The 13,980-nt window shown below is 51.8% G+C and overlaps 1 protein-coding gene across 2 annotated transcripts; it reads left to right on the forward strand.

Annotated features, from left to right (window-relative positions):
* The first annotated feature begins 4,995 nt into the window (after positions 1 to 4,995).
* Positions 4,996 to 11,960, forward strand: BMP4 (bone morphogenetic protein 4). Of its 2 annotated transcripts, none has more exons than XM_075531389.1 (4): positions 4,996 to 5,348; positions 8,389 to 8,513; positions 9,614 to 9,993; positions 10,981 to 11,960. In XM_075531389.1, exons 3-4 carry the CDS (start codon positions 9,621 to 9,623, stop codon positions 11,835 to 11,837), a joined length of 1,230 nt encoding a protein of 409 aa, XP_075387504.1. In that variant the 5' UTR covers positions 4,996 to 5,348; positions 8,389 to 8,513; positions 9,614 to 9,620; the 3' UTR covers positions 11,838 to 11,960. The 2 variants fall into 2 exon arrangements, with proteins under 2 accessions (XP_075387504.1, XP_075387505.1); XM_075531390.1 differs by lacking the exon at positions 4,996 to 5,348 and adding an exon at positions 7,183 to 7,204.
* The last annotated feature ends 2,020 nt before the right edge of the window (positions 11,961 to 13,980 follow it).

Here is a 13,980-nt window from a genome sequence, read left to right on the forward strand (position 1 = left end):
CTTTGCTGGGCTCTCAGAGCTGGGGGCTAGGCCAAGCCCTCTCTCCACCTGGGCACTTAGTGCCCAAAGACCAAGCCTTGGTTGATGGAGTTACTCCTCCTACAGTGGATGTCATGAATTTATAGGTCAGTTACATTCCCTAGCACTGTCTTTTTGGCAACTGAAGTCATCTAAAACCTTGGGAACTTTGTCTCTTCTTGGTGGCTGTCAATTGAGGGAGAGCCCTCAGAAACAAAAGTCATTTCCAAGGCACACTTGATTCCCTACTTTATTAGAACGGGATGCACAAGAGTGCACAAATCCCAAGTGTATGGTTTGGTGACTTCTTAGTATGTTGCCCCTGGAGATCCAGAAGGTAAGGATTACAAATGACACCCATTTATTCTTGAAGAAGACATGACTTGAAAACACTGGCAAAAAGGTATTCCGCACCTAGAGAATATTTGTTCTGTGTGTAAAAATGTCCAAGTTGTATATGTGCATTTTTATCCATATAAAGTTGTATCACATAGCCATTGGACAAAGCTTCCCTTGTGAAAGACTAGAAAATTTAAACAAGAGGAATGGAGGGACATTCTGTAAAGTCTGGGGGGTTAGGTTTCGGAGAAATCAGAGGAAAAAAATGCTTTCGACGTGTCACCAAGTTGATTGTTCCCTTGCTCTCGGTAGGTACATGGGTCCACTTTGACTTTTATTATTATCTTGGCAGAGAGAGGCCCTTTAGTTCAATCTATACAGATAACATAATGAATATTAACTCAGTGATTGGTGACTCATATAAACACCAACTAGTCAATAAATACCTGATATGTATACAGCACCAGGGTTTACAACATAGATGTGAGACATAAGCTCCTTTAAAAAATAGGACTTTACTGACTTTATATAAAATTCACTGCCACCAGACCCAATTCCAGAGTGTGTGCTGCCAACTTCCACTTCACTTACTTAATCATTGTCTTTGCAAGGAATAATAATCAGAGCTAATATTTATTGAACACTTATGTTTCTGTGATTTTTATCCCATTACCTCATTTAATGCCTACAAGGATATTATGAAATAGAAAATATTATTCTCAGTTATACATTAGGAAACCAAGACGCTGAGGAGTAAGCAACCTGACCATGATTTAAACTCATAGAATATACATGCATCACCTCTCAATCCTGCTCCTGAGAAAGACCAGTGAGGAAACTGGTCCACTACTATTTCACAGCGAGGAAACTGACCTCACAGTTACTGCAAGTAGCTTCTTTTTGAGGATCGCAACCTTTTTTTTTGGAAGGCCACGCAAACTCTCCCGCTAAGATAGGTTGTGTAATAAGACTGTAAGCAAACAAGCTTCATTTTGTTCTGTCTTCTAAGAACTTGAGAAGATGCCCTGAAATACCCGGTGTCCACCCACTGCAAGGGTGAAAATGAAGCCTTGGCATCAGAAAGGAGCCCAGGGCAAGCGGGCTTTAGTCAGAAGTTGTGGCCCTGGCATTCACTCCCCAGCAGACCTCCGTCACTGAATTTGGAGGAAAAAAAGAAATCAACAAAAAAATGAACTCAGCAGAATGACTAGGTCTGAATTTGGGGTCCACCACTTCCTAGCCTACAACTGTGAGAAAATGATGTAACCTTTTTGAAATTCAGAGTCCCGTGTTGTCTGTAGAACAGGATCTTATGAAGGCTGTGTGTGTGTGTGTGTGTGTGTGTGTGTGTGTGTGTGTGTGTGTTGGGGGGTTGCTAGAGAGCAAATGTGGAGCTTATGATAAATATTATTAAGAGAACAAATGAGTGGTGCTCGCTAGCTCCCTTTCCAGTTCAGCAAACATTTATGTAGTTATGGCTTCTCAGAAAGTTACCAGTGAGTCCTTCAAAGAAAGAACACTTGCATGGTTTCAGCAGACAATGAGGAAAGAACACCTGAAGCCCTGATTTGGTTGCGAAGATGACCTACAAGCATAGATCAGAAATCTTCTCACTTGCAAAGACCTAGATGGTGTGCTCCGGGGAGAGTTAATACTGTAATTACCATATTTAACAGTTTATAAAGCACAAGTCAAGAGTATGCCTTGCCTGTTTAACAATTTCTTGATGTCAGCTTTTTTTTAATGGTATCTTTAAACCTTGTAAATCGGTGAAAGAACTTTTAAAGCAGTGGTTCTCAAGCTTTACTGTGCTTAAAACACCACCTTGTGAAAGAGGCCGATTTCTGAGTCCAGATTTGAGGCAGAGCCTGGAAATGTGCATTTCATCAGCATCCCCATACTTATTCTGAAGCGTATGGTCTCAGAGAGAAAGGCATGCTGGGGGTTGATTGTCCAACTACTCTCTTTTGATGCTCTCCAGTGGGAGGGGGGGACTGTGTAAAGGAACACCTTTATTCCTTAGTAGCAGCAGAACTGTAATATTTGCTCCTGGATTCCTGAAGTATAATGGGTTTCGCCTCTCCATCTGTATTCTTTAAAAGTACAATTTCATCTGATCCACCCATCTAAAGTTCGCTGTAAACACCAATATACCCAGGTAAGCAGGATCCGGGGAAAAGAGCTGATGGACTGATTTCCCCCACCAACTCTGATTACTGACTGGGTTGTGATTGACTTAGTTCTCTAGCCAACAATTTCCCCCCTTTTTTGGCTCGAGACAGAGGAAAAAGGGGAATAAACAACGGATAAAAGGAGTCGATACTGTATGGTTGCACCCATCTAAAACATGAGGACAAAAATAAACCTGCCACCCCTCTCCCCAAAGCCCCCCACCTAATTTCTTATAAAGTAGAGCTCCAAGAGAATTGAGGCCGGCTTTCCCCCATGAACAGCTAAAGATTCATATCAAGGTCTAGAGAAGGTATGTCAGGAGGTTTAATTGGAAACTCCTGGATTGTGAGTTTTCCAGAATCATGGGCTGGCCAGTAGCCACTTCCCCATCTGGGCTTCAGCAAAAAGGGATAAGAGCAATCATCAAAACCCTTTGAGATGAAAAAAGCCACCACCAATTGTGTGGTGCGTTAAAATAAAACAACATCCTGCTTCTAAGCACAGAACATCATTGTTGTCTCTAAGTTTAATGATTAAGACACACGTTTCGTTAATGATTAAAACTACAGCGATTGATTTAGGGGGCTCAGTAAACATTTAATTTGTCCTTACTTTAGGCAGAAAGGATGTTAAAGGACTATGCTGCCTAATGCCACAGGATGGATGTTAGGTAACTATTTAATAGTGTTTTAATTTTGTGTTGTTGTTATTAATAATTAATTGTAATGTTGATTATGTTGGAAGCTGGAGGTAGATTGTCAGTCATCCTTTCGGGGTGGAGTTATCGCCCTGCCCTGTTTAATTAGAGGTTCTTAGAGGAGGTGGGCTCAGGAACGATGTAAAATGAAACAAGGCTGATGTTTAATAAAATTGCAATAAAGTGCACTAATAGTTTGCAAATTGTAAGGAAGAATAGAGATGATAGGGCCTGACTCTCCCATTCTGCTCATGAGAAAACTGAGGGCCAGAGGAATGCAATGGCATGCTCGCTCAAAGCCACAAACAGCTTGTTTCCAAGGCCCCAGGAAGCAGGACCCAAGGCTGGAAAAGATGGCAGCGTACAGTGGCCCTGCCCGGGCAGTTGCCCCTCTGAACTGCTGCATCTCTCCCCCTTCGTAATCTGCGCACACAAGAAGTAGTTCCTGTTTTTCCTCTGTATTGGAGGTTTCTCTAGACCAGCTACCAGGCACCAGTATCTGCTTAGGTAAAGATCCGAGTGCTTTGCCAAGGCCATGAAGGGTAATGGCTACCTATCATAATAAGACAGATCCCAGACAAGAAGCGCTCAGTCCTCTGAGACTCTTCGGGTTACCTGGAGCTCGGGCCTGTGACCCTCTGTTGACTCCACGGGGCACCCTTCTCTCTGGACTCCACAGCAGAGGCTGTGACTTACTCCACGGCTTTGGGCAAGTGCTCCTCCTTCCTTGTGTGTCAAACAGAGAGCTGCTGCTGATACTGCCCTCGTGGCCCTCTCAGAGATGGTGTGTGAAATTAGTTCCTGCTTGGGAAGGTTTTAAAGACCACATTCCACCTCCTTGCTAATACGATTACTAGCACAGCCTTCTAGGCAAAGCCTCTCAACCCCCTTCGTCCTGAAAGAACAAACCCAAGGACACCTTTTCTGGTCGTCTCTGTAGTTGTTGGCTTCAAGGATCTCCAGGAGCACCACAAAGAATCCCAAACCCCATCACAACAACAACAATCATTCTGCTGCCGCTGCTCTCAAGAGGGCCTCGGAGGTACAATATACACAGACTTCTCTAACTGTTAAAAAAAAAAGTGGTCCCTGTCTGTCTCCAGGCCACTTCTGCCTCCAAAAAGATTAGGTTTGGGGGAGGGGGAAGCTAGTTTCCATGGGTGACTTTGGGGCTGTCCTTTGGAGGGCCCTCTGTCACCTAGGCTTTCCACAAAATGTTTCTGAAGAACGCCATCTTTTAATAGCCTAAAAGGTACTTCTTTCAGGCACAGGCTCTGTGCACAGCCTGTTTCTCAACGTTTGGAAATCCTTTAACAATTTATGGAAGGCCACCCTTTAAACCAATCCAACAGCTCCTTTCTCCATAACCTGATTTTAGAGGTGTTTCATGATCTCTAATTACTCGGGGTAAATGGTGATTACTCAGTGTTTTAATCATCAGTTTGGGCAGGCAGTTACTCTAAACTCAGGGGAGCCCAGACTCCCATGGGTATTTTTGGAAGGCAGGGCGACTAGTCGCTGCATGCTTTCTAGTACCTCTGCACGTGGTCCCCAGGTGAGCCCTGGCCGCTTCCCCGAGCTGGGAGCTGGAGGCAGCAGCGTCCCAGCCCTGGCGGCAGCTGTGGACTCAGTCGCTGCCCGGGCTTCCGGGACCAGGGCCTGGAAGGCGAGGCCGGGCTGCTAGATGGGAGGATGTGGGCGGGGCTCCCATCCCCAGAAAAGGAGGCAGGCGAGCGAGGGAGGAGGGAAGAAGGGAGGGGCTGTTGGGGAAGAGGAGGAGGAAGGAAAGAAAGAAAAAGACAGAGAGAAAGGGAAAGAGGAGGAAGAAGTTGCGAGTGGGCAGAGGAGAAGGGCGGGAAGGCAGGGAAGGAGCGCAAAGCCCGGCCCGGAAGCTAGGTGAGTTTGGCATCCGCGCCGAGGGACAGGACACGGAGACGCCGAGACGCCGCGACGCCGCGACAGCTCGGGGCTGAGTATCTCGCCTCTCTCCTTGATGGGCTTCCTGTCCGAGCCATCTCGAGCCTGCAGCGCCCCAGTCCCCTGTCCTCGTCCAGGTTCACTGCAGCCCTTCAGAGGTCCCCCGGAGCTGCTGCTGGCGAGCCCGCTACAGCGCGGACCTATGGTGAGCCAGGCTGCGGGCGAGGAGCGCTGGGCAGAGGGGGGGGCCCCAGAGCATCTTCGGGGGCGGGCGAGGCGAAAGGTGGCCTCCTTCCTTCCACGGTGGTGCCGGCGTTGGGGATGCTGGTGCTGTGAGAAACAACCTCTACCCAGGCCGCCTTCTCCGACGGGCGCCTAGGGGCAGGACGGAAGGGAAGAGCAGCTCTTGGTGGCGCGGGGTGCACAGTCGGGTCATGAGTGGAACCCGCTGATGGGTGGCCAAGGGTCTGTGATCCCCGACGGGAGGGTCGGGGAAAGAGGGCGCCTAGGCTGCTTTCTAAAGAAGAGGGGAGGTAAGACGGAGAGACGCCGCTTCGCCAGAGCTGTTCTGTTCTGCCCAGGGAAGCCCGGCCCTTCTGCCCTTCCAAGCGTGCGCGCCGCCCGAGGGACTGTTTCCCGGGGATGTCAGCTCACCCGGGGCCCTTGTGGGCAAGGCGCCCTGGAGAGCGTGCGAACGATCCTTGTAGGACGCGCCAGCGCCACGAGTTTTTTTTTTTTTTGTGGACTTGCGACCAAGCAGGAGGCCCCCTTCCATGGAGTTAGAGAGTCGGGGTTATGCGGGCGATGGCTCGGACTGCTAGGAAGTATGGCGAAGCGGCTTTCCCTGTTTTGTGTCCTATGGGGCAGCCGCTGGGGCGACGCTCTTTGGCCTTCGGTTTGGAAAAGGTCCTGGGACTCGCGGGGCTGGCTGACTACTCCTCCCCGGAGTTGGGCGCGTGGCCTTGGACGCCTGGCATTGCTTTCGCGGAGTGTTTGCTAGGGACTCAGTTTGGGGGCCGAAGGCTTGGGGGAGTTTAACACTCTCAAAGTCACATTTTGGTAAAGTGAGGCTACCTTTGAACACGTTCAAGATTCAAACTAGGAGGGGAAGGACAACTGCCAGGAGGCTCCCCTTCTCTGCCCCCACCCCCAATGATTCCGACGGAACTTTGTCTTTTCAGCCTTTATCTTTTCACACCAAAAGATTTATGTTTTCTAAAAGGCAATTAGAGACAGATCCTGCTAATTCTGAAATGGAAACGTCGCCCCTCTTTTTTCCACATGTTCTGGATTGTAGCCTGCGCGCTCCAGGGGACGCCGCCCTGGGGGATTCCGAGGCCCTGAGCCTTCTTGGGTTCCTGGGCTCCCCGCCCCTTCTATTGTCCGTGGAGCCCCTCAGGAACCTGTCCCCCTCTCTCTGCTTTTTCCATTTCTGCAGCTCCCCCCCCCCGCCCCACCCCCAGGGGGCTTTTAAAGGGAGACATCCCCTCCCCTCCCAAAATTGCCTTCCAGAGCCTTTTCGAAGTAAGCCCCAGCGGTGGCGCGGGGACTGGAAAGCCCAAGGGCACTCCAGAGCGGTGCGCCAGGCGCGCGACGCATACAGTCGCGCGCCGTGGTCTCCGGCCCCCGCCCGCGAGGAGAGCTGCAGCCTCCGCCGAGCGCAGAGCAGCGCCAGCCCTTTCCCTACTTCCCCAAAGGCTTCGCGGCGCGAGCTCCCCGCGACATGTCCTGTCCCCTCCTCCACACTCCCCCCGCGTACCCCCCGGGAAAATATGCCTGTGGAGAAGGAAGCGGCTAGCCAGAGCGCTGGCCCAAATGAGGCACTGAATGCAGCTGCAGCACTGGGAGGCTGGGCCCGGAAGGGTTACTCTGTTTGGGTCGGAACGTCTGAGCTCGAATCCTCAGGACCCTGGCCCTCCAGCGCCCCGGCGCGCATGCCGTCTGTGACAGCAGAGCTGCGCCCAGCGAGCGTTTTGGAACTGCGTGCGCCCAGCGACTCACGCACGCGTGCAGCAGTTTCGGTGGGAGCGAGCACAGCCCAGCGATCCCTTCAGCCTGCGGGTTGGTAACGTTCTTGGAAGAGTATTTGCTGCGACTCTGCAGCTGGTGCAAAGGAGGAAGGGGGCGCGGGGAAGGAAGTGGTGGGGGGGAGGAGTGCTGGTTTAAAAACCCAGCCAAGCCAGAGAGAGAGAGAGAAAGAGAGAGGCCGACGCCGGGGTCGAGTGCTGGCCGAAAGCGGTCCACGGCTTTCTAGACTGCTGGGAACGAGGTGGGATCTCCTTTCCGCGCCGGATCGAGCAATGCAAAAACCCCAGCGACAGTGGGACCTGAAAAATGTGATGCGCGCGGTCGGCGGTGACGCCTCTTTTTGAATCCGCCCTGAGACTGGAGCCCCGGCCTCCGACCCTGCTCCTGGGAACCGCTCCGCCGCCCAGTTTCTTTGGGAGTTCGCTGTGGTGGGGGCGGGGGGGGGTGCGCGGTGTCCCCAGGGGCACAGGGGACCCACTCGCAAAATAACCGGAGAAAATAGCCTCGAGGCCCCTCCTTCTCCGCTCTCCCGATCTAATGGCCCCCTGCCCCTGCCCCCCTCCGGGGTGTGACAGGGTCAGCAGTTTGGGGCTGGGAACCAAAGCGCCGGCTGTGCTCGTCTGAACCCTCCCCGGGGGTGACTGACTGTCGCTGGGAGCAAAAATTGGCCTGGCGGAGACCCTCGGGAGGAAGTGGCGGGATGGCAGTGTGCGTGTGTGGAGCTTTCCTTTCCCAGGGCCTCTTGGGGGTGAGTGTTCGGACCAGCAGGACTCCACAATCAGGCTCGTGTTGGGAGGCACAGATCCCGGCGCCCCGTTCGGGCTTTGGGTCACAGTCCCGCGGGCACGGCCGGGTGCGCGGGGCGCGGCGGGCAAAGGCGAAGACCTGCACTTCCGCACGCTGCATCTGGGGCGCCCGCGGCCCGAGGGGCGCGCTGGCGCTGGGGGAGCGGCCGAGGGCTCCTCTGAGCGCCGCCGCCGGGAGTTCCTCTCGGACCGGGGAGGCTCCGGCGGCGGGCGCGGAGGTTGGCCGGGCCAAGAGGGGGCGGGGACCGAGTGGGGAAGGACGCGCGGGCCCTTTCGCCGCCCGCAGCGGGGAGGGCGGGGCTCCTCCGGGCGCGGGGTGGGGCCTCTGCGCTCACGTGACTCGGAGTGGGCTGGAAGAAAAACAGAGCCTGTCTGCGCCCGAGTCTCAGTATATTCAAATATTCATTTTAGGAGCCATTCCGTAGTGCTATCGGGAGCAACACACTGACGCAGCTCATCTGAGCCTTTCCAGCAAGTTTGTTCAAGATTGGCTGTCAAGAATCATGGACTGTTATTACATGCCTTGTTTTCTGTCAGTGAGTAGACACCTCTTCCTTACCCCCTCCTGGGAATTCACTCTGCTCTACCCGCTCCTGCTCGCCGTCGGTCCCTCTGGTCGAACCTTCCTTCCCGAAAGCCGGCTCCCCTCTGCGTGGCTGCCCTGTCGCTCCCTCCTCGGCCTGCGCTGGGTGCGCACGAGCGCACCCGTTCCTTTTAAGCGCTGCTCACTGCTCTAGTCCTCTCCGGTCCGGTTCGTTGCGAGAAGGCAAGGAGCGATGGAGCTAGAGATGGATGGCATCGGGGCCGCCAGGGGTGGTACCTAGTGGACTCCATCGCCCCATTTGCCTGGGCAGCGCCCCTGGCGCAAATATTCTCAGGCATTCGGTGAAACTCACCGAGGTCGCTTACAGAACCTTTCTGAATCGCCCCTCATCTCCCCAGTGCCAGGGTGGGCACAATCGGACGCTCTTTTTTGTTGGGCACTTCACTTCAGACTGCTCGGTCTCAGTCAAACCTATCATCAAGTCACCCGGGCTTCCCCTTAACCACCTCCTGGTTCTCGGGACCCTGCCACTCCTAGAACGCCCTGTCTCTGCTTCTCCTGCCTCCCCTTCCTCTTCAAACCAGCTGGAAGTTGTGGAAGTTGGGTTAGGAGGGCGGAGAAAGAAGGGGGGCGGTGGAGGAAGAGGGGGGAGAAGCTGAAGGTCTGAAATGGAGAGCGCGACAGCATTTTAATTCTCCCTTCCCCCACCCACCCCCTTTTTTCTTACCCCCTCAATGTTAACTGTTTATCCTTGGAGAAGCCAAGCTGAGATCATGGCTCAGATAGCAGTTGGGACAAAAAAAGATTAACAGGATGGAGGCTATCTGATTTGGGGTTATTTGACTGTAAACAAGTTAGACCAAGTAATTACAGGGCAATTCCTACTTTCAGGCCGTGCATGGCTGCAGCTGGTGGTAAGGGAGGTGGGGGTGGGAGTGGAGGTGAGGGAGAAGACGCAAACTTGATCTTTCCGACCTGTTTTACATCTTGACCCTCCAGTTCCAGACCTCTGTGCATATGCAGCGACATCTTGGTTTCTCTCTATTTATTGGTGTTTATTCTTTAACCTTCCCCCCCTCCCCGCCTCCCCAGAGACACCATGATTCCTGGTAACCGAATGCTGATGGTCGTTTTATTATGCCAAGTCCTGCTAGGAGGCGCGAGCCATGCTAGTTTGATACCTGAGACGGGGAAGAAAAAAGTCGCCGAGATTCAGGGCCACGCGGGAGGACGCCGCTCAGGGCAGAGCCATGAGCTCCTGCGGGACTTCGAGGCGACGCTTCTGCAGATGTTCGGGCTGCGCCGCCGGCCGCAGCCGAGCAAGAGCGCCGTCATCCCGGATTACATGCGGGCTCTTTACCGGCTTCAGTCTGGGGAGGAGGAGGAGGAGGAGCAGATCCACCACCTGGGGCTGGAGTACCCGGAGCGCCCCGCCAGTCGGGCCAACACCGTGAGGAGCTTTCACCACGAAGGTCAGTCCCTGCCCAGGGTCCCCCAGGTCCTAGGCGGGTGGGGGCTAGTGGGGGTGGGGGTTCAAGGGCCAGTGGAGGCCCTGGAAAGGAGCGGTCCTTTTACCTCAAAGTCCCGATCCAGAAGGCTGGAGAACAGAACTCTCCTAGATGAATTTCTAGCACTGCAGCTGAACTTTTTCATTTTTTTTTTTAATTTGGAGACAAAGGGGGAGGGGCCCAGAGGAAGAGGAATGGCAACACTCAGACAGGGGTTAGTCCCAGAGTTTTTGCTACATCAAAGCCTTTTCTGCCAGGTTTTGTTTTTTGTTGGTGGTGGTGGTGATATTTGTTTTTTTTTTTAAGCACCTGAATTTAATGTTACAGCTGTGTGTTTGTCAGGTTTATTCAATAGGGGCCTTGTAATCCGATCTGAATGTTTCCTAGCGGATGTTTCATTTCCAAAGTAAATCTGAGTTATTAATCCACCAGCATCATTACTGTGTTGGAATTTATTTTCCCCTCTGTAACATGATCAACAAGGCATGCTCTGTGTTTCCAAGATCGCTGGGGAAATGTTTAGTAACACACTCCAAAGTGGAAGAAGAGGGAGAAGGGTGGTGGTGTGCCTGTTTCCTCTTGCCTCCACTCTGTCGGCCTCTCTTTCTTTACAGCCACTTGTAAAGAAAACTGTGTACACAGAGCCAAGAGGTTTCTTAAAGGGGAGTCTGATGATGGGGGGGGGCACTTGACACATGGAAATTATTAGACATAAAGGAACTTGGGAGATACTCTGTCTCTGGTGCTGGCTGCAGTCTTGGTGCTTTGTGCACTGCTCCCTCCAATCAAGAGGTATCGTAATGCCCCCCCCCCCCCAAATGAGACATCCAATAGCTAAGCAGAATTTACCATTCCGTCATTCAACTTTCGGCTACTTGTGGAGCAAGAGTTCATGTGGTTTTGTTCCTCTCTTTCTTCTTCTCTTTCCCTCCCATCCCTAACTGTGTCTAGAACATCTGGAGAACATCCCAGGGACCAGCGGAAACTCTGCTTTTCGTTTTCTCTTTAACCTCAGCAGCATCCCAGAGAACGAGGTGATCTCCTCCGCGGAGCTGCGGCTCTTCCGAGAGCAGGTGGACCAGGGCCCTGACTGGGAGCGGGGCTTCCATCGTGTAAACATTTATGAGGTTATGAAGCCCCCGGCAGAAGTGGTGCCTGGGCACCTCATCACACGACTACTGGACACGAGACTGGTCCACCACAACGTGACACGGTGGGAAACGTTCGATGTGAGCCCTGCAGTCCTTCGATGGACCCAGGAGAAGCAGCCAAACTATGGGCTGGCCATTGAGGTGACTCACCTCCATCAGACACGGACCCACCAGGGCCAGCATGTCAGGATTAGCCGATCGTTACCTCAAGGGAGTGGGGACTGGGCCCAACTCCGGCCCCTCTTAGTCACCTTTGGCCATGATGGCCAGGGCCATGCCTTGACCCGTCGTCGGAGGGCCAAACGGAGCCCTAAGCATCACCCACAGCGGGCTCGGAAGAAGAACAAGAACTGCAGACGGCACTCGCTCTATGTGGACTTCAGTGATGTGGGCTGGAATGATTGGATTGTGGCCCCACCAGGCTACCAAGCCTTCTACTGCCACGGGGACTGCCCCTTTCCACTGGCTGACCACCTCAACTCCACCAACCACGCCATTGTGCAGACGCTGGTCAACTCTGTCAATTCCAGTATCCCCAAAGCCTGTTGTGTGCCCACCGAATTGAGTGCCATCTCCATGCTTTACCTGGATGAGTATGACAAGGTGGTCCTGAAGAACTACCAGGAGATGGTGGTTGAGGGATGTGGGTGCCGCTGAGATCAGGCCGTCCTTTCGGACACACACGTACACACACGTTCCCATCCACTGACCCACACACTACATAGACTGCTTCTTTATAGCTGGACTTTTATCTTAAAAAAAAAAAAAAGAAAAAACAAACCTAAACATTCACCTTGACCTTATTTATGACTTTACGTGCAAATGTTTTGACCATATTGATCATATATTTTGACAAAATATATTTATAACTACGTATTAAAAGAAAAAAATAAAATGAGTCATTATTTTAAAAGTAAACTATGTTCTTCCTCCCTTCGGTCCTTTCTCTTTTCCTTCTGTCTCATCCCTTTTGAATGAGATGAGCTTATGTTGAGGTGGAGTGGAGGGCTGGCGGGAAGTCAGAGGGTGGTACCTGGAGGTGGTTATGTTGATGGTACAGGAAATAAACTGATGGCAGAGAGATGGTAATTGCCAGGCATGAATTGTTTTCCATTTCTATTTAATGTTAACAAGGACGCAGCAGCCTCTCCCATCTGGATGACACATGCCTTGGAGAAACAGTGGATGAAAGGCAGAGGTGAGATTAAAGACTCAGTTTGGGGCTCCTCATGCAGCGTTTGTTTTTGCTCACCTGTTAGAGGTATGTAAGAGCCAAGTGTGAAGGAGAAATAGCCCAACGCAGGGAAACGCTCCCCACTAGGCCTTTCTGATGCCCCAAGAGGGCTCAGTGGTCACTGGCACCAATGCTGTATTTTAAACTGAAACGAATCCATACTCTCACATACTCATGTGTAAAAAAAGAGTTGAATGGTTTGATCGATGGGGTTTACGCGTAAGAGCTTCAGGAACTATGGTGGTCATTATCTTTCTTCTCTAGCTTATCTTGACTTCTGCCCCTGCTCACTGTTCTGCACCTGAACGCTTTGACTAGGTTTAAAATTCAAACAGTGGCCCGGCTGTGGGTGTGGGGTAGCAATGGGGTTGACTGCAGAGGCGTTAAGACTTTCCTAAGCAGGTTCTATAAAAAGGTTCCATTGTAGACTCTTGAGTCAAATAACAACTCTTCTCAACTCTGTTGCACTGCCCCGGCTCCCTAAAGCTAAGCAGAGTGATATATGTGGTGGACCTGATATGCAGGGTCAGAGTTACTTCAAGAAGAAAGCTCCACTTTTTCCCAAAGGGAAACAGGCTGATGCTAATGTGCTTGGGTGTCTCCCTCAGCTAAGGGCTGACAGCAAGGCAGAGAAATGACTTTCAGGAATGAATACAGGGGTGGAAAGGACCAGAGGAGGGACCTTGCCTTATCTTCCACCAGCAACCTAATTAAGCCCTGGGATCTTAGCTTGCTCAGGCTCATTTCTTTTCTTTTTTTTTTTTTTGGTGGGAGGGGGGGCATTCCTGTCACACGCCCCTCTCTCTGGAGGCTTAGATAAATTGCTGGCAAAAGCAGTGTCTCTACCTAGTCTGTTGGGGGGGGGGACAGGATAGGAGCGTTTTTATTATCCATTGTGAAGGTGTAGAGCTGAGGGGTGGGGATAGTGGTGGTGTGTGGGCCCAGTATACATTTCCTGGCATTTGTTTTTCTGTGTGAGATGTATGCGCACACCCTGCATTTAGGTATACACATTCTTGCATGTGCTGCTAGGGGTGGGGTGGGGAAGGAGTGGGTGAAGCAACATTCATTTTTGTTTTTAATTACCGAAGTCCTACAATCCTCTAAAGGAGCAGCTTAGTGGAAACCAATAAAAATAGATGTGGGGAGTTTGCCAAAACCCCAGCTCCCCTGAGAGCGCAGGTGGAGAGAGGAGATCAGCACCGGCCTGAGGCAGCAAGACTCCAGTTCTCCAGAACTCCCTGCAAAGAGGGTTCCTTGCCGGGTCACCCCAGCACCCCAAGACCACTGCCCCATTTGATGAATGCTATAGAATGCCAATATATCATTTAAGAGAATTCCACTATTGGCCTTGGGGGGGTGCCTCTTTCTGTTTTCCTTGATTTCCACCAATTCTCTGAAATGTCTGTACCATTGAAAGGGAACCCGAAAATCTAGCACAGCAGGGTCCAGTCTTGAGCCGGGTGGCGGCCAACTCAGGTCACTTTCTAGCAACCACTCTCTCCCCTCCCCCTCCTTCTTCTACTGGCTTATTTTCAGGAATGGATAATGTTGTTTATTTGTTCA

The sequence above is a fragment of the Tenrec ecaudatus genome, chromosome 14 (genome assembly GCF_050624435.1).
Source record: "Tenrec ecaudatus isolate mTenEca1 chromosome 14, mTenEca1.hap1, whole genome shotgun sequence".
Classification (NCBI taxonomy): Eukaryota; Metazoa; Chordata; class Mammalia; order Afrosoricida; family Tenrecidae; genus Tenrec; species Tenrec ecaudatus.

What these genes read in the sequence shown, in the direction of transcription:
- BMP4 (XM_075531389.1), top strand. Translation starts at nt 9,621, where the DNA reads ATGATTCCTGGTAACCGAATGCTGATGGTCGTTTTATTATGCCAAGTC. An exon ending in GAGGAGCTTTCACCACGAAG is followed by an intron (nt 9,994 to 10,980) that starts GTCAGTCCCTGC and finishes AACTGTGTCTAG; the next exon opens with AACATCTGGAGAACATCCCA.